The 19,288-nt window shown below is 31.8% G+C and overlaps 2 protein-coding genes and 1 long non-coding RNA gene across 3 annotated transcripts in view; 1 reads left to right on the top strand and 2 right to left on the bottom strand.

Annotated features, from left to right (window-relative positions):
• The window catches only part of LOC107008636 (membrane-anchored ubiquitin-fold protein 4), a 14,672-nt gene extending 4,883 nt beyond the window's left edge, over positions 1 to 9,789 (top strand). Inside the window, exon 3 of the mRNA XM_015207753.2 lies at positions 9,377 to 9,789. Within this exon, the coding sequence (XP_015063239.1) occupies positions 9,377 to 9,432 (56 nt within the window). The 3' untranslated portion in view covers positions 9,433 to 9,789. The remainder of the gene's footprint in view (positions 1 to 9,376) is intronic.
• A 317-nt stretch (positions 9,790 to 10,106) lies between these two features.
• Positions 10,107 to 12,888, bottom strand: LOC107008634 (DELLA protein RGL1-like). The gene is made up of 2 exons (XM_015207751.2): positions 11,731 to 12,888; positions 10,107 to 11,357 (listed from the first exon to the last, which is right to left on the bottom strand). The coding sequence occupies exons 1-2, from the start codon at positions 12,637 to 12,639 to the stop codon at positions 10,230 to 10,232; spliced, it is 2,037 nt and encodes a 678-aa protein (XP_015063237.1). The 5' UTR covers positions 12,640 to 12,888; the 3' UTR covers positions 10,107 to 10,229.
• A 2,483-nt stretch (positions 12,889 to 15,371) lies between these two features.
• LOC107011984 lies at positions 15,372 to 19,253 on the bottom strand. Its single transcript, XR_001455964.2, has 2 exons — positions 19,102 to 19,253; positions 15,372 to 15,627 (listed from the first exon to the last, which is right to left on the bottom strand). It is a non-coding gene; the product is annotated as an uncharacterized LOC107011984 (long non-coding RNA).
• Positions 19,254 to 19,288: the final 35 nt, after the last annotated feature.

Genomic DNA, 19,288 nt, shown 5'->3' with positions numbered 1-19,288 from the left:
TCAGAACAATCTCGAATGCTGCAGTTCGAAATAAACCAACTTGGCACTGATCAAGCTGAAAACATGAGAGAATTTTTACTTCTCTGTGAACACTTGGACTCACGTCCAACTCAGAATTCAAATCTGAAAGAGAATATCATTCTCAACAAGGTGGCAGGAGATGTCCCACCAGCACCTAGTGCAAAAAACATCTCGACGGTACGCAAGGATATGCCATCTTTGTCCAAAAAGGATGTAAGAGAAAGTCTAGCAAATGAAGCTTCAAGCTCATCATCAGTTAAGACTGAAAAAATATCTGGAAACCCAGAAAATAAGACTAACCCAGATTCTTCTGGAACAAAATTTTTTTCTTCTTTACAGGGAAAACAACATCCTAAGGAAGAAGAGTATTTAAAATTCACTAAATACATTTACAATCTCCCGGAACACAGCGGAGAAACTTATGGAGTTTTGGGAACTACCAGTTTATTTCCTAGAATTTCCATATTCCCAAATGGAATTCCGAGCTTTACAGCTCAATTATTTGAGTTCGGATTTTTGGATCGAGTTTACACAAGTCCAGACCTCAAAGAATTATCACAACTACCATCCTGATTGTTCAATGCAATCAAAAATTACAGCCAAGGCGATGGAGGAGTATACTGTAGATTCTATAGTATAGCAATGGAATGTCTAGACTCTCAGGCATATTATCCAACTCTCAACTACATATCTGTTGAGAAAATAAAAGATTTCAACGTTAAGGCTACGGGAGTTGATAGAAAACTTCCTTTTCTTAACAAAAAGTGGATACAAACCAGAAGAGCGTTAAGGGATAAAAGCCCTGTATGCTATTCTAAGCAGATTTTACCGAGATAATTTCAAGGTAATTGATCAAGATTCTGACTGGGTTTTAATCACTAAAGGAAATTCAAAGTCAGAAATACTTAAGGAAAGGATCCTCGATATTGAGCTCCATAGATTGGGTGCAACAGAGGAGACTTGGAAGCTAGCATGTAAAATGCTAGAACATGAACATAATCGATGATGAAGATCGATGAAGAAGACAGACGTAAGCACTTACGTAGTCCAACAAAGACGTAAGCACTTACGATTACAAAAGAAAGAAAAGAACAAAATACTTTTCTTTTGATAAAGAAAAAGAAGATGCTCTGTCAGAAGAAGAAGAAGACAAAATACTTTTCTTTTGAAAAAGAAGATGCTCTGTCGGCCACAACAAAAGCAGCAGCCCATGTGAAAAAAGAGAGAGACTTTTGACTCAGACGAGTCAATAATGGAATCTTTAAAGGAGGACCTTTAAAGATAAATAATTGTAAATAAGTCCCTCCTTAGGATCTATAAGAGGGGAGAGAAATCTTTGTAATAGGCAGAGTCAGTTGGAGTGAGTTTTAGAGTAAGAAAAATAAGAGTGAGAAATATTTTAATATGAGTGAGTAAGTTAGCTTCTCCCGCTAGGGAAAAGTGTTTTTATTAAATGTTTTACTAAGATAAATACTTATCTTATGTATGTAAGTTTGAAATATATGAAATAAAAGTTTGTTTATATATCATTTTTGTTTATCAGGAAATAAAGTCGAAGTGGAAGTTGCGATTTCCAGCATTTAGGAGGAATAGCGAGAAAAGTAGCCGTAGTTGAGTGAAGAAGGCAAAAAATGTTATTCATAGCCGAAGAGGAGAAATGCTGAGGCATTGATAGGACTAATTATCAACAAGAGGAGGAAGGTATAAAAACTATCTTTTATTACGTATTTTACAATCTTATATACATGTTATAAGTGATTATCTTGATTAAACATTGATAAAAACTACTTAGTACCTGTAGGGAATAAATCATATTATGATTCAACAACATGTTTTGCATAAACATATCATGCTATTTGCATAAATAGTATAAAATGAAATTTATACAATAGTATAAAATGAAATTTATACAATCACACTTACATAGCGTAAGAAAAAGAGCATGGAAGCGTAAAATAGCTTTACATCATATAAAAAAAGCAATTTCCCAATTGGAAAAAGTATATGAACATACTAATTATAGATATGGAAACTTAATTGTTTCAATTTATAGAAACAGAAACACTTGTAACAATATTACAAGTAATAAAAAATTTAGGAGTTCATCTCTTATTTTGAACAATTTTTGTCCTTCCTCGTCGATGGATTCATCCATCTTTTTCATTCTTTCATAATTATGAAAGAATGAAAAAGATGGATGAATCCATCGACGAGGAAGGACAAAAATTGTTCAAAATAAGAGATGAACTCCTAAATTTTTTATTACTTGTAATATTGTTACAAGTGTTTCTGTTTCTATAAATTGAAACAATTAAGTTTCCATATCTATAATTAGTATGTTCATATACTTTTTCCAATTGGGAAATTGCTTTTTTTATATGATGTAAAGCTATTTTACGCTTCCATGCTCTTTTTCTTACGCTATGTAAGTGTGATTGTATAAATTTCATTTTATACTATTGTATAAATTTCATTTTATACTATTTATGCAAATAGCATGATATGTTTATGCAAAACATGTTGTTGAATCATAATATGATTTATTCCCTACAGGTACTAAGTAGTTTTTATCAATGTTTAATCAAGATAATCACTTATAACATGTATATAAGATTGTAAAATACGTAATAAAAGATAGTTTTTATACCTTCCTCCTCTTGTTGATAATTAGTCCTATCAATGCCTCAGCATTTCTCCTCTTCGGCTATGAATAGCATTTTTTGCCTTTTTCACTCAACTACGGCTACTTTTCTCGCTATTCCTCCTAAATGCTGGAAATCGCAACTTCCACTTCGACTTTTTATCAAGTTTGAGAAAAATGATATATAAACAAACTTTTATTTCATATATTTCAAACTTACATACATAAGATAACATTTAATAAAAACACTTTTCCCTAGCGGGAGAAGCTAACTTACTCACTCATATTAAAATATTTCTCACTCTTATTTTTCTTACTCTAAAACTCACTCCAACTGACTCTGCCTATTACAAAGATTTCTCTCCCCTCTTATAGATCCTAAGGAGGGACTTATTTACAATTATTTATCTTTAAAGGTCCTCCTTTAAAGATTCCATTATTGACTCGTCTGAGTCAAAAGTCTCTCTCTTTTTTCACATGGGCTGCTGCTTTTGTTGTGGCCGACAGAGCATCTTCTTTTTCAAAAGAAAAGTATTTTGTCTTCTTCTTCTTCTGACAGAGCATCTTCTTTTTCTTTATCAAAAGAAAAGTATTTTGTTCTTTTCTTTCTTTTGTAATCGTAAGTGCTTACGTCTTTGTTGGACTACGTAAGTGCTTACGTCTGTCTTCTTCATCGATCTTCATCATCGATTATGTTCATGTTCTAGCATTTTACATGCTAGCTTCCAAGTCTCCTCTGTTGCACCCAATCTATGGAGCTCAATATCGAGGATCCTTTCCTTAAGTATTTCTGACTTTGAATTTCCTTTAGTGATTAAAACCCAGTCAGAATCTTGATCAATTACCTTGAAATTATCTCGGTAAAATCTGCTTAGAATAGCATACAGGGCTTTTATCCCTTAACGCTCTTCTGGTTTGTATCCACTTTTTGTTAAGAAAAGGAAGTTTTCTATCAACTCCCGTAGCCTTAACGTTGAAATCTTTTATTTTCTCAACAGATATGTAGTTGAGAGTTGGATAATATGCCTGAGAGTCTAGACATTCCATTGCTATACTATAGAATCTACAGTATACTCCTCCATCGCCTTGGCTGTAATTTTTGATTGCATTGAACAATCAGGATGGTAGTTGTGATAATTCTTTGAGGTCTGGACTTGTGTAAACTCGATCCAAAAATCCGAACTCAAATAATTGAGCTGTAAAGCTCGGAATTCCATTTGGGAATATGGAAATTCTAGGAAATAAACTGGTAGTTCCCAAAACTCCATAAGTTTCTCCGCTGTGTTCCGGGAGATTGTAAATGTATTTAGTGAATTTTAAATACTCTTCTTCCTTAGGATGTTGTTTTCCCTGTAAAGAAGAAAAAAATTTTGTTCCAGAAGAATCTGGGTTAGTCTTATTTTCTGGGTTTCCAGATATTTTTTCAGTCTTAACTGATGATGAGCTTGAAGCTTCATTTGCTAGACTTTCTCTTACATCCTTTTTGGACAAAGATGGCATATCCTTGCGTACCGTCGAGATGTTTTTTGCACTAGGTGCTGGTGGGACATCTCCTGCCACCTTGTTGAGAATGATATTCTCTTTCAGATTTGAATTCTGAGTTGGACGTGAGTCCAAGTGTTCACAGAGAAGTAAAAATTCTCTCATGTTTTCAGCTTGATCAGTGCCAAGTTGGTTTATTTCGAANTGCACCCCAATGATAATCTGATGCATCTGTTTGTAATATTAGATTATCATTTTCATCAGGTAGTCTTAACTTAGGCAATTTTGCACATTATTCTTTTAAATTTTTTACACATTTTGTGTGTTCTTCCGTCCAACCAAGTCTGTTGGATTTTCTTATTAACTTTTGAAGTAAATTTCTTTTCTTTGCTAAATCCGGTATAAATTCTCCTGCATAGTTTAAACAACCTAGAAATTTCTGAATTTCTTGTTTTGTTGTAAGTTTATCAGGAAATTCTATGATCTTTTTAGCAATATGTGCTTGGAGTTCTATTCCATTTTTTGATATTATCATTCCTAAAAATTCTATTTCATTTTTATTTATCTCAGCCTTTTTTTGACTTAAGATTATTCCATTTTTTAAACATTTTTCTGAAAATTTTTTCAAATGTTTTAAATGGTCTTCATATGATTTAGAACATATTAATATATCATCAATGTAAACTATCAAATAGTTATCTTCTGAGAAGATTTTATCCATTCTTCTTTGGAATATTTGTGGTGCGTTTTTTAATCCAAAAGGCATTACTAACCACTCGTAATGTCCATTAGGAGTACTAAATGCAGTTAATTTAACTGAGTTTTCCTCTAATTTTATTTGCCAAAATCCACTTTTACAGTCAAATTTTGAAAAATAAGTTTTTCCTTTTGCAAGGTTAATTAAATTGTTTTTATTTGGAATAGAATATCCATCAAATAAACAATTTTTATTTAATTCTTTATAGTTTATTACCATTCTTGCTTTTCCTCTTTTTAATTCAGCATGATTTCTTACCAAGAATGCTGGACTACTATGAGGACTTTTACTCATTCTTATGAGTTTAATTTTAGTAACTCATTAATTTGGATTTTAAATTCCAATTTATCTTCTTCGTTATATAACATAGGATTTACCCTAATTATTATGTTTGGATCTTTTAATACTAAACTTGCTCTTTCATGGCTTTGTTCCCATTTTTCTAATGGATTTTCTCCATATGATTTTTGTAAATTTTCTTTAATTTTTTCCAAATTAAGACATTTACAAGTAATTTTTCTTAAATTATCTAAATATTTTCTTTTATATTTATCTTTATCTTTTTCAAGATTATAAACATTTTGTATTCTTGGGACTTTAATGTAATGTCCACAAGGTGTTTTCAGATTTATCATATATAATGTTTGTTGATAATTCTGAAATTGTTGTATGAAATCGTTTCCTAATAATAAATCTGTTTCTAGTTTATCATAAGCAAACAATTTGTTTATAGAAACAATTTTTGATCCTAAAATTATTTCTACTTTTTCTTTAGACTTTGTTAATTTTTCTTTATCTCCTGTGATTCCTATCATAGAGATGTTATTTTTATTTAAGTCCCAATCTTTTATTAAAAAAGATTTTGCTAGACTTGCTTCTGATCCATTATCTATTTGACAACAAGTTGTCAATTTTGTATCATATATTGTTATTTCTATAAAAACTGAAACCTTAAAAATCGTTTCTTTCAGCATTTATATTTTCGATAAGAAACAAGTTTCATTTTTATATATTATTTCTATTCCATCCCTTCCGATGTTATAGTCTTCTAAATCATTTAGAAATAAATTTCCCAAAATTATTTCTTGATTACTTTCATGATTTATAATATAACAGGGAACTGTTATTCTTATTGTATCTAGTTGTATAGGTAAATCTACCATATTTTTACAACTAAAATTATTACCTTCAAAGGTTTTGTATATGTATTGTTCTCCTTCGTAAACTGTTAATCCATTTATAAGATATTCTTTTATATGATTAGCAGTTGCTCCTGTTTGTATCAGTATATCCTGATTTTTCCATTCTAATCCATTGAAAATTCTTCCTCTTATTTTCAATATATTTGAATGTTCATTTTTTATAGAATACCTATTAGATATACTTTTTCGAATAGTATTTCTTCCGTATTCTAATGAAAGCCTAGGATTACTAGTACTTCCTATTTCATGTGTTTTTCCAAATCGAATTTCATATTCGTCTGGAATTTGTGCTTGTTGAATTTCTGCTTCAATAATTCTAGCAATTCCTGCACATTCCTGATCTATTTCAATAGATTCTTTGTTTTTATACACATTTCCATAATTTGAATTAGTAACTGTGTATAATGCCTGGTAATATATACTCATAATATGATTACCTGGTTTGAATAGATCATTCCTTTTGATCTGAAAATGTAGACTTAATGCATCATTAAAGTCAGCGTCTTTTAGTGATATACAATATCTTGGGTAATAAGTGAATAAAAGCTTAGTATAAGCTAGATTTCCTTCCACTATACCAAGATTTCCTTCTCTTGCATTCATAAATCTTTCGTCGGATAAATTTATCACTATTGGACAATTTATTCCTTCCTTAAAGGTTGATTTGACCAATATTTGAATTCCTCCTAAATGAACGTAATTCATTTTCTTCCTTTTCTTTTCAGGAATTTTTCTTAAGATTTGATTTATCATTGATTTTGTTAATAAGTTTAACTTATGTTTTCCTGTGGTTTGGGTTATTTCTATTACCTTTTCTACTTCTTGGTATTCATGATAAGAGATTTTATCTCTTGTGAAGATTCTTTGCATTCTGCTTAATAAGTTATCTTCTATTTTAAGATTTAATTTTAATCCTTGGATTTTCTTAAATGTTTCTCCATCGAAAGTTGCTTTTAAAGCTCTAATATTTGTACAGAATCTTCTTTTTCTTGAATTTCTTTATTCATTTAATCAGACTCTTCTGAACTAGTTGAATATTCTTCATAAATTTCTTCAAAGAAATCATCACTTTTTATAGATTTTATAGACTCTAAGTCTGAATCTATTTCTAATCTATCAATTTTTGAGATTTTTACTCTTTTCTTGTTACATTCATAACTTTTGTGTCCTTCTTCTCCACAATTATAACATTTACAATTACTTTTAGTTTTTACAAATTCTCTTTTCTTTTTATAATACCTTTTCTTTGGTATGTATTTTTGTTTAGTAAAATTTTTCCTTTTAACTAATCCTTTCTTGAGTTGTTTTTTCTTTTTAAAGGGTCTATCATCACACCCCCATTGTGTAGATGCCTGTGTATCTTTACAATAGATTTGTGTATTAATTCTTTTAGCTTTTCTTTGCATATTATGTGACATACATAATTGTCCTAATCTATTATTTAGGAAACTTATTCTTTGACCAAGAGTGTCTCCTTTCATATTTTCTTTTTCATATTCTTCTCTAAAATATTTGGTCCAAAAGCCTGGTAATTTTTGATAGTATTTTTCCAAATAAGGCAACATTTCCTTACCACTATCAAATATCTTATAGTAATATTCTTCGAATTCACAAGTGTATTCTCGAATATAACTCATTTTACATATCTGTAATTTTTCTAACTTTTCTTTTGCTAAATTTTTTATTATTTCTTTGTTTTCTTTTTCATTTCCTTGTCCTCCAAAGAATTCATTGCTTAAGGTTATTTATACCTTCTTGTAAAGAATTTTTTAATCCTTCTAAGGTATCATTTTTAATTATATTTTCAGCATCTTCTGTTAATCCTGAAAACCAATCATTTACCTTTCCTGTAAAGGTATTTATCATTATGAAGTATTTTTCTTCATCTGTATAATTTCCTTTTCCTAATAGGAAATACATTAACATATTTTGAGACCAAAGGTCTAGGCTATTTTCTGAATTCCTTTTACATTCTAAATCTAAGAATTGTATGCTAATATCTCCTGTTGGTAGTCTATTAGGCATAAATCTTATTTTATCATTATCATGATAATTTTTTGAAAATTCATTATTCTTTTTAGTTTTATTGGTAAAATTTTTATTTTCATTTTCTGGCTCTTGCCATTCATTTTTCATTGAAGTTGAAGCTTCGAACTTTTCTTGAGGTCCTTCTGTTTCTCCTCTATTCATTAGTACATTTATTTCTTCAGAAAGGCTTAAGTCTTCTAAAGAATAAACTAGCTCGTCTAATTCATTCATTATTTTGTTCAATTAATTTTGAATCCATTTCTATTACTGGATTATCGTTATGATTTATTTCTAAATCATTTTCATCTTCTATGCATTTTTCTTTTCCTTTTTGTTTTTCAAGGAATTTTTGAATTAATATTTCATCCATACTCCCCTTTTGGTAAGTATTTTCACTAATTGATTTTTTATTTAATAATTCTTTAATATATTTTTGACTTATTCTCTTGTCAATTTTTTCTGTTTTTTCTATGAAATTAGTTATTCTTCCTGGAATATTTTCTTTAATATATTTTATTTCTATTTCTATCATTCTTATTCTTAATGATATTTGTTTATTACTTTCTATGAGGTCTTTTAAGAGATCTGTTATTTTTTTAAGACTCATTAGTCTGAATAGTACCAATCCGATGTATAATCATACAAGTATTCATTATCATAATAAGAAATATTATATCTTTCTTCTTCAGATTTGTTATGCCATATTATTATTTTTATTATTTTTCTTTTTAGATCTTCATCTAAATTTTTTATTACTTGTAATATTGTTACAAGTGTTTCTGTTTCTATATACCATTTTGGTTTTAAGTCCATTTAGTTCGAACTAAGCTTTGATACCATTTTTTGTTTGCTGTTATCTTAACAGGATAAAATAATTGAAATGCAAGCAATTATTGTAAAACAACTTAATTTGCAAGCAATCATTTAATTATGCAGTATAAAGCATATGATTTTTTAATATAAGTAAAGCATGCTTATACTCATATTGTTCTTGTATTTTATACATTCTCATTTCATAAATTGAAACAATTAAGTTTCCATATCTACTCAAAGCTGGATTATTTATATCAATGTGCTTATCTTAAAACTAATAGAGAGCATTTGAAGATCTTTGGTGGCCCTGTTACACCCTATTCCCTACTCCCGCCCCCGGTTTCTGATCTTCAGTCCGAGCATTGTGTTGCTGAGCCATTGATGTCTTTAATCTTTTCCTTTCCTGTTTCTGAGACTTGTGTTTGTCAACAGAAAAGAAGATTGACGAGAACCAAAATCAAAGCATCTGTTCGTGCTCCATATTGTGAGATTGCAAGTGATTCAGTTTGATCTTGTGGTATCCTTGGGTTACCTGCTCTGTGAAGTTAAGTCTGGACTCTGGAGCAATAATTTGTATGATACCTCATTATTACATGTTTGTTGAAAAGCATTTGTAACTATTGCATGCTCGCATGATCACGTTTGTTCTATAAAGTTTGTATCTTTATACTTGTAGTCACAGATTTCTCATATAAAAAATACAAAGAAGGCTGGAGATATGCATAAGGATATTTAGCTGTAACTATTTTTGTTTATAATATACTAGTCCATTTACTCTGGTCATCACATGTGTATGTACTTGGACCATCTTGTATGATTAAATATATTTATGGATTCATGTTTTAGTGAATAACTGGCAAATTAGTGTGAAGTATTGCATGGCTTGTCGATGGAGATTACAATATGTTAACGGGGGTACAAAGTAAAAGAGAAGAAGCTCATTCTTTGCAGGCATCTAATCTTGTTGTGTTATTCCAATCAGTGCAGCTTCTCTGTTTGTGGCTCTATCTCAGCTACAACTTAGCTTTGGACACCAAAAAGGTATCTCATCTTGAGAGTAACCACGTTGTTGGTTCTGATATAAAATGACAGTAGCGCAAAGAAACTGGCGAAAATCTTTTATTCATTGTGACACTTGCCAGACTCTACTTTTGGGGACCAATTTGGAAAATTATTAGTATATTGATGATGGAAATAAGTGATAATTGAAATAAATGGAACACTTAATCGTAATTCTTCAAAAAGGACAGTGAAAGTAGAGTATTGAGAAAAGTAATGAAATGAATCAGCATCGCCATGCAGAGGCAGCAAGAATGGCCCTATCTTGCCATCCCAAAAGCAAGCAACCATTGTCCTCTGTCAATTTATAACCATCACAGGAGTAGAGACCCAGTAATATTTTGGATTGTGTGACTGCATTTGCACTCAGTGCTACTCCTTTAAAACCTTTTCCTTCCATCACCCTCCTCCACTTTCCTAACCTCTCGTGCCGCACCATTCTCTCCATTCCCTCACACGAAACTATGTTCATTATCTCAGGTCCAAATATGTACTGTTCCAATTTTGCCCTCTGTGATGAATCCCCTGGAAATGTCGCGTCCAGGGAATCAAAGATGGCCGAATAGTAGTGCAGTGCCTCCAGGAACCGACCCAGGAAATACGGTCCGTTATGGCTCGCCTCTTGCTCCACGATCGTTACTATATTTGGAGCTTGGTCTCTGATCATGCCTAACAAGTTCCCAATACAATTCCCTGGGACTCGATGGAGTCTATTCACCGAATTCACCGCCAGAGCCTCACCTATCCTTCTGTTGAACATGTGCGGTTTCAAATCCTCAAGCTGCTCCCCCACCGGGTGAAATTCAAAAGGAACGTGGAGAGACTGCGCCAGTTCTGTCAAACATCGACCTGTTTCCCTGACCGCTTCCGGATAAGAACCCACTCCTGTGATACGAAGGAAAGGAGCACCGCCAGGTCGGGCTGCTAAGGCCTGCATAAAAGCCGGCCACTGATAACCTTGAAGGATGTCTAAATCAATAACATGAACGCGCTCCTCTGCTTCAAATGCTTCAAATATGGCTTGATTAGCTGTGAAATGAGCAAATTTGACATAAGGGCAGGCTTGGTAAAGAATCTGATAGATCTTGAGGATTTCAAGGGAATTAGGAGGGAAAGGATTGAAAGGTTTCGGGACAGAGGTGCTGGGTTTAGTGGCTAGTGTTGCGGCAAGTCTAGCAGTAAGAGCTTCCGTGAAGCAAGAAGCCACTCGTTGCATTGCGTCACCGATTGGGGTGACTACTCGATTCAGGTGGTGGAGATACCTTCTTGCCAACATATAGTCCTCTTTGGAGACTGCTTCAGCACAGGCAAGGAGAAGGTGCACCAATTGTAAGCCACTGTCCTGTTCCTGCATCTGCACAATTTAATTAGCACTTAATTCCTATGTATCTGGTGACATGAGCAATAGTTTATATTTGTCCAGTGTAGCAGATGTCCAATTCCTTTCATATATAATAAAACTTTTGTCCAGGACAAATTGCATGGTGATATATAAGTTCACTGTAGACACATGTTGCAATTTAAGCTGCATTTACTAAAGTAAAACAACTGTTGTGAAGCTGGAACATTCAACACTAAAACAGAAGCATTGGAATTTTGAAAAGGTACTACTTTTTTTTTTTTTTACATATATATATATATTTGCATGAGAACTAGAGGATACAGTGGTAAACCCTTGATAAGTGTCGTTCAGAAAGGAGAAACAGAAAATTATAGATGAAGTATACCTGATCAGGTGCAGCAACAACCAAATTGTGATTGATAATTTGCGTATATTGTTGTTGTGTTGATGGTAGTTGAACATGTGTTGGAATTTGTTTTTGTTGCTTCTCATGCTGTCGTTCTTGATGTAGCTGTTGTGACAGAGGTGCAATAGACACCGTGTGGAAAATCTCATCGTCTACTTGTCCGGCAGATGTGTTGCTGAGTAATGATCCCATAAAGCTACCGGACATATTGGATGATGAATTTGGCAACGCCAGGCACTCTAAAAAATCAGGAATTACTGACAGAGACTCGGAAGAGGATCCAACATCTGAAACTTTGAGTGTGGAATATTCGGATGCCAAATCATCATCTAAGAAACTCTCAAGAGCTGGCAGGTTAAAGCTCTCAATTTGCATGAACTGGTTATTAGGAGAGTTGAAAACTTTTTGGAGGGGGCTGAGTCCCTTGCCTTTATTTGTGGAGTTGTAATTATTAGGTCTCAAGGGAGAGCGAGGAGGGGAGCACATCATCATGCTTTGCCCATGAATTCCCTGATGATGATGGGTGTATAGGTTGTTATTGTGAGTAGTAGTAGAGAAAGTCGAAGGCGAGGAAAGGTTCCTGACGGGGGAAGAGATCATGAAATCTGCCTCCAGCTGATCAGCAAAGAAGGACTCCCAGATTGAGTTATCAGGAGATTGGATTTCAACATCGCCACCTCCTTCAAATTTGGGAGGGAAAGTGAGGCTGGTAGGTATTAAGCTGCCACAATCGAGTTCAAAGTCGGAGGAGATAGGAGTGACTTTCTTGGATTCACATGAGGCAAGAGAGTCCTCTGGAAGCAGTTTGCTGTAAGAATTCTGGCTCTTGAAACTTGTTATTTCACTGCCAACCTCATTTTTTATTATGTCGTTCTTTAAACTCCCCATATTACCACACAGAGAACCTGCTTTTTGCAATCAACCTTTATTATTATGATTTGATGTCATATTAGAAATGTATGTATGTGAGTTGCAAAATCAATCAGGCGAAAAGGAAAAGAAATTAAGAGATTTTTATAGTTGAGAGTTTAGAGGTTGTCATTCGTCAGCTTGTCCAGACTGTAGCATCTGAGGGAGGAAAAATCTGTGGCTTTTTCATTTTGCATGTTTGGGAGTTTGTGAATTTTATCGTCATGGAAATGGGATTTGGAATTATACCTTTTATATTATTACTAAAATTTTCACCTCTTAAACTAAGGTCCAGTTGTACCAAGTTTCGTGGAGTGGGTGGGCCCCATCCTGGGCCGGCCCAGCTGACGCATATATAATAAAAATAAAATAAAGTGAGTATAGTGAAATCCGCAAGAGGGGATTGGTCGAAGCGGAATGAAAGGGATATTAGATAAATGCAATGCGTCTTTCTAGGTTAACAATCAACTCACTTCCCACTTAACAAATTTATGATCAATTCTACCCATACTTACTTTTAGCTGTATTATCAAATCTATCCACTTCTTATGATATCACAGAACATATATGGTGAAGAAATGAACAAATATAGAGTGAAATTGATAAAACCTAAATTCTTGCTATTTTGTTTAAACTCTAGCAATTTCAAATTTAATACAGGGTATGCATGTGTTTGATCAGATAATCTTCTATTTTTCTGAACTATTTTCTATTGTTTTTAGGTAGCATTAATGTGAAAAGAGTATGATTAAAAAACTCGGGCACACAATAACTTTTTAGTAGATTATATTTCTATTAGAAAATTAAATAACTTGTAAACCATTAAAACAGCTCAGTGAGAAAAGGTCGTGGAAATGCTTTCCATGCGTTTGAAACCAAAAATTCCAAACTCCTAATCCTAATTCACGAACACACTATTGGCGCTTATGATACCAAGCTTGATCTTAAGAGTTGTCTGTTATGTTATTGTGGTAAACTTAACTTGATAATGTAGTTTTTAACACTATCAATGCATGAAAATATATAGTAAGTGCATCAATCTGCAAGATACAGTTTCACTTAGCCTAGTCTTTTGTGTGTAGACTCTCAACGCATTTGGATATGAAGAGTTTCTTTTCTTTTTCAGTAGCATCTACATGTTCTTCAGGCCAACGGCGGAGTCACAATCACGCTCCGTACATGCCCTAAAATTGTGGCTCAAAATTGCACAAAGTTACTATTTTCTCTATGAATTTTCCCACTAAAAATATTCACAGGTTATTCTCACAAATTAGTGAGAAAAAAATAATAATGTTTACATTCATAAAATTAAAAAGTTATCTACTATTTCAGTGAAAACCTATTTTAGTTGTGCTTTTTTCTAGTGAGCTGATTTGACGGGAACTAATGAAAAAAGTCATGTTCTATATACAAATTTTCTATTGATTTGGGACTAACAGTAAAAAGTCAATAAATAAAAAATAAATACAGAGAACTGTGCAAAGAGGCCACTCTTGTATGATGGGGATATTGGGATAATCGCTAGGCTACTGCAAACTCCTAGGTTTTGCATTTTAATTTCATTTACTATATATTTTTGGGAAGAAAACAATACTAAATCACAGATGATTACTATGCTGTTCAAAGAAAGAATTGTACAAGTCCCTGCTACCTTCATTTTTTTAAAAAAAAATTGAACTAAATATTTAATTTAACCTCAAAAGCTATCACTTTGTCCATTATATTATAAAATAAAGTATCTTGGCATGTGTGGAGCATAACATTTATAACACATGTTTCTATGACAATGGTAAAAATGTAATCTTAGGCTAATAATTGGCGGTTGAGTTGTAACCTTTTAGGTTTAATTTCCACTTCCTCTTGTTGAAAATTATTACAGTAAAGAAAGTGTACTTGTTGATGAAATTGAAAGACAATTGTTTCGGCTGTTAAAGACAAAAACTATATATATATATATATAAGGTAGGAAGCTAAGGCCGGAATTAAACATTTTAAGGAAGGTGACAAATGTGGAAGAGGAATTAGAGAGGACACGTAAATTTGTTATATATATATATATAGCATAATGTTTGTTGAATTAATCGTATATATAAGAGGAAATTAAAGTAAAACAAGGGTGGAGAAATTGACAGCATCGTCTCATGTGGCGTCGTTTGGAATGCTTTTTCTCTTTTTTGTGAAGTCGGCATTTTTCTATACACTAATTTCCCATCGATCTCCACAAATTAAAGCACCTTATTTTGATAAAAAATACTTAATTAAATTTATTATTATTCCTCAGCCATACATAATTCCAATATATATTACCAACAGTGAAAAGTATACAAACTGTTGCTAATTAATGAATGTTGCATAGTTTTTTATTTGTAAATTAATAGTAATAGATACTAAAAAATGAAAAATAAATTGTTTTCCCATCACAGAAACACTAAATATATAGATGGAGCGGCAAGAAAGTTAGGGTCACGTGTAATAATATAACCACAAAAAAGGTGTTTGAGCTCGACTACTTCATCTTTTAATGGAAAACGATATATAGGTATTTAATGCTGCTACGTACTACTATTTGTTTTGAGATCCACATATATTTACGACGCTTTCACGCAATCATAAGAATTGGACTACTTGAATAGTAATATTCATAAAAAAAAAAAAATCATATGTGAATTTGAAAAAGAAAGACAAAAAATAACGAACCAAAACCATGAATACACCAAGGACCAAACAACATATATAGAAATATCCAAGTCCAATTATTTTATTACTATATCATACACACAAACATGTTCATCAATTTTTGCACCCTCTCAACTTCTTATATACCTAACTTTACAATCAGTTATGCAATTGTATCAATGCTTCATTTCAACTTGGAAACAAATTAAATTCATTTTCTTGCTTAATCATAATACTCCATACCCAAAAACATAAAGGTGCAAAGTTTAATATGCATTTGCCATTTTTCACCTGTGACCAGATTAAAATTCACAATCAGAAAATTATGATAGATGTCAAAATTTATAAGTAACATATTATTTGGGAGTTATATATGGACTTGAAAAGACATACAAGTAATGAAGATTAGTAAGAGTAGAAGTTATGAAGATGTAAATGTGTGATTAGTTAAAGGTACGAGATTAATGATTATTAGTAATAGAGTAGGGTATTATATATATATATAGTGAAATGGAGAGAAAAATGCCATAAAATGAAAAAAAAAAAAATTCAAGACCATAGAAAAGTGTCATATCACATAACTTTTAATACAGCATATGAATAGAGTGGTATATATAGTAATAAAAAAATCATATTTAGTACTCTGTTGTTTTTAGTAAAAGAAGTAGACTATAATTTTGTAATATACAGAAACACTAGGATCAATGAGCACTTGAATGAAACAAGAATGATATATGTACACGCAACTAATTTACAGGATTTCAATTGAATATTTATTCATCTGCAAAGATCGAGAAAAAAGAAAGATAAATAATTTGTCTTTCTCCATTTTCGCATATATTTGTTATCTCTAGCTACTACAGGAAGAAGAAAAAGATAAAAATGATTTCTGGAAAATATGTATAGTTATATATCATAATGATCTGAAGTCTGTTGATTGGTATGCTAGCTAACATACAAATGGAAAATCCACATTTCTGACTTTTTCCCTTATTTTCTTTTTGGATACACATAATGAACAATTAAATTGTATGCTAGTACGTTATTGTACCTGAAATATGATCTGTTAAATTAGGGCCAGCTAGCTTAAAGGAAGTAACATTGCTTAAATTATGACCGATGTGAATTGACAATTCATTTCATTCATCATCACATGCATAGTTATTTGAAAGAAATAATGATTTTAGATGGCAAATCAAATAAAGGAGGTTGGTTTGAATAGCCTAGCTAGTTCCACCATGATTTATAGCCTAGTGAGTCGAGAATATTTTTGTTACAAGTATAATGTGGAATTGGTTGTAGTACATTGTGAATCATAATAGTACAAGTGATGCTTTAATAATTTCCCTCCTCTATCACCTGTTTTCTCCTCAGCCATACAACATGCCCTGATTTTAATTTTCTTCTATATTTTTTTCCTTTTGGAGATCCTTATAGCATAATACAATATAGATATTTCTTTATCTTTTTCCTTTTGGAGATCCTTATGGCATAATACAATATAGATATTTAAGAATTTTGTTTATGGGGAGATTTATTCTCTCAACCATTTTGATTTTTTTTTCTTTAGCATTAGTTTTCATATATTATTATTATTATTATTATTATTATTATTATTATTATATCTTTAGTATAGTTTCATGTGTCATCTACTTATCGTCTTATGATTTGCAATTGTAAACTTCAGCATGCATGACGCCCTAATCACTTTCGAACCCAAATTAGTCCTTTCTTTTATGTGCCTTTGTTTATTAGCTACTACTTACTACTAAAATACTAATGTACCAGCTAGCATTACAATTAGCCTAAATTTGTAAGCATGTTGTCAACTTTTTAGGGGAAATTCAAGTGCATACGACCCAGTTTACTAACAAAATGCCAAATTAAGCAGCTCCTACGGTGTCATGTATGATGTATAATTACTACCCTTATGCGTTGTATAACTTTTGAGTTTTAGCTACGAAACGTGAACGTTCAAGACCAACAAATCAAAATCCTAATATAATGTACACACACATAAAGAGATTTTCCCATCAATTATTTTCCAACACGTGACATGCTAGCTTAATCTCATTCTATTCTTCCCTCTATTTTGGCTGGTAATATGATTTGTCCAATTTATTAAATAAATTAGCTCCAACTCGTTAATTCAACTAGTCTAAAATTGGGGTTTATTTTTGCTATATATATAATTCAAATTGATCCATGAGAAGATTTCTTTTTGTGAGTATGGTTTATAGTCACATAAAGAATAAAAAACTTTGTTAGTTTCAACAAATTATAAGCAAACAAACAAAGAGTATTTTTTTCTTTTTTTGGGTTGGAGTTGGATGAGTTGAGTTATGACCAGCTAGTTGTTGACCAATCCATCTCTGTCCAAATAACTTTTGAATGAGTTAAATCTCATAAGTATTCATTAGTTGGGGTAATCCATTTTAATCCACTTAAATTCAATCTAACTGGCTTATTTGATAATTCCAATTTGGGAAAATTATGCAAATAACAAACATTTAGTCTATATTAGGTACTATATCTACAATTTAAAAATAGAATAATTCGTCACTTACAACAGTTTCCCCAATTCTTGCTATTCGTCTGATTCTTGATTTGTCTAAATCCAAAATTAGTATAATTCAATTCCTGATTGTAAAAATCAATTTTTACTCCCTCCGTCCCATTTTATATGACAACATTTGACGCATACGGAGTTTAAGAAATAATTAAGATTTTGAAATGTTTACCACATTACTTTTCAAGAGAAGTAAACTCATTTTTCTCTCTCCTCATAAATGTATTAAAGTATTATCTTTAAAATTAAGTGGAACCAACAAGGATAAAAAGTAATTGTACTTTTAAATATTTACCATAAAAGAAAATGTGATATTCTTTTTGGGACTGATCAAAAAGGAAATGGTGTCACATAAAATGGGATGGAGAGAGTATATAATTACTTTTTATTTGTCTACTAGCAAGAGAAATGTACAACATAATTTTGAAATTCCTGAATGTATACAGAATGTGTATATACTTACGATATTTGTATACTTGCAAGTGAAATATACAAACGGACAAAAATATACAAACCAAAGCCTCCATAGCAAACAACACTATAGCTATGAAGCGTTATTATTGAAACTATAGTTATAAAGCCTTATTATGTTTGGCTAATTTTGAAATTTTCTCTTCCTGTTTTAACTAAGCCCAATAACGTAGTCTTACCATTAGGCTGGCATGTGAGAGTGGACTCTATAGTATATATATACAAGGATAAAAATAACACCCTATACATCCCCATTTAAGTCATAAACGGAAGCCTAAATTTTTTGCAAGTTTAGCTGCTTTTAAATTAGTGTGTGGAATTTAGTTTATCAAAGCCTAATGTGAGATAATTTAGAAGCAAACAACTTCCATCCATTTTGGATGATGTTCAGACCGTAGATAGCTGAAGTTTAGTCATTTTGCATGAAGTTCAGGCTATATATGTGACCGAACTTGAACAATTTTTTTCTCTATGACTCAACACACTTGGTGTTAAACTTGTAAGTGATACTGTCTATATAGCTGAAAGTTCAGGCTGTATATGTGACCGAACTTGAACAATTTTTTTCTATATGACTGAACTCACTTGGTGTTAAACTTGTAAGTGATACTGTATCTCAGTGCGCTATTGCTTGTAACATTGTAATTCATAAGAAACACGATTTGACACCTTTACTAATAAAATGGAAGTAGAAGAATGAAAAAGAGAATGAGAAGTGAACTTACAAATTAATGTGAGTGAAGTAATGGTTGGCTGAATTCTTTTGCCTCTATGATATTGATATATCACATGATTCTGAGTAGGAACAATCCTTCTCTGTGGCCAGACCAAATTTATAACAGATATGGGGAGAGTGGCAAGTCCGTGACTGGCTCCTTGGGGTAAGGTCAAATAATAAACTCTATTTATTTA

Source organism: Solanum pennellii, chromosome 2 (assembly GCF_001406875.1).
Source record: "Solanum pennellii chromosome 2, SPENNV200".
NCBI classification, from domain to species: Eukaryota; Viridiplantae; Streptophyta; class Magnoliopsida; order Solanales; family Solanaceae; genus Solanum; species Solanum pennellii.
Note: the sequence above shows the minus strand (reverse complement) of the source record. Positions and strands in the feature narration are given on the sequence as shown.

What these genes read in the sequence shown, in the direction of transcription:
- LOC107008634 (XM_015207751.2), bottom strand. Translation starts at nt 12,639, where the DNA reads ATGGGGAGTTTAAAGAACGACATAATAAAAAATGAGGTTGGCAGTGAA. An exon ending in TTGTTGCTGCACCTGATCAG is followed by an intron (nt 11,358 to 11,730) that starts GTATACTTCATC and finishes TAAATTGTGCAG; the next exon opens with ATGCAGGAACAGGACAGTGG.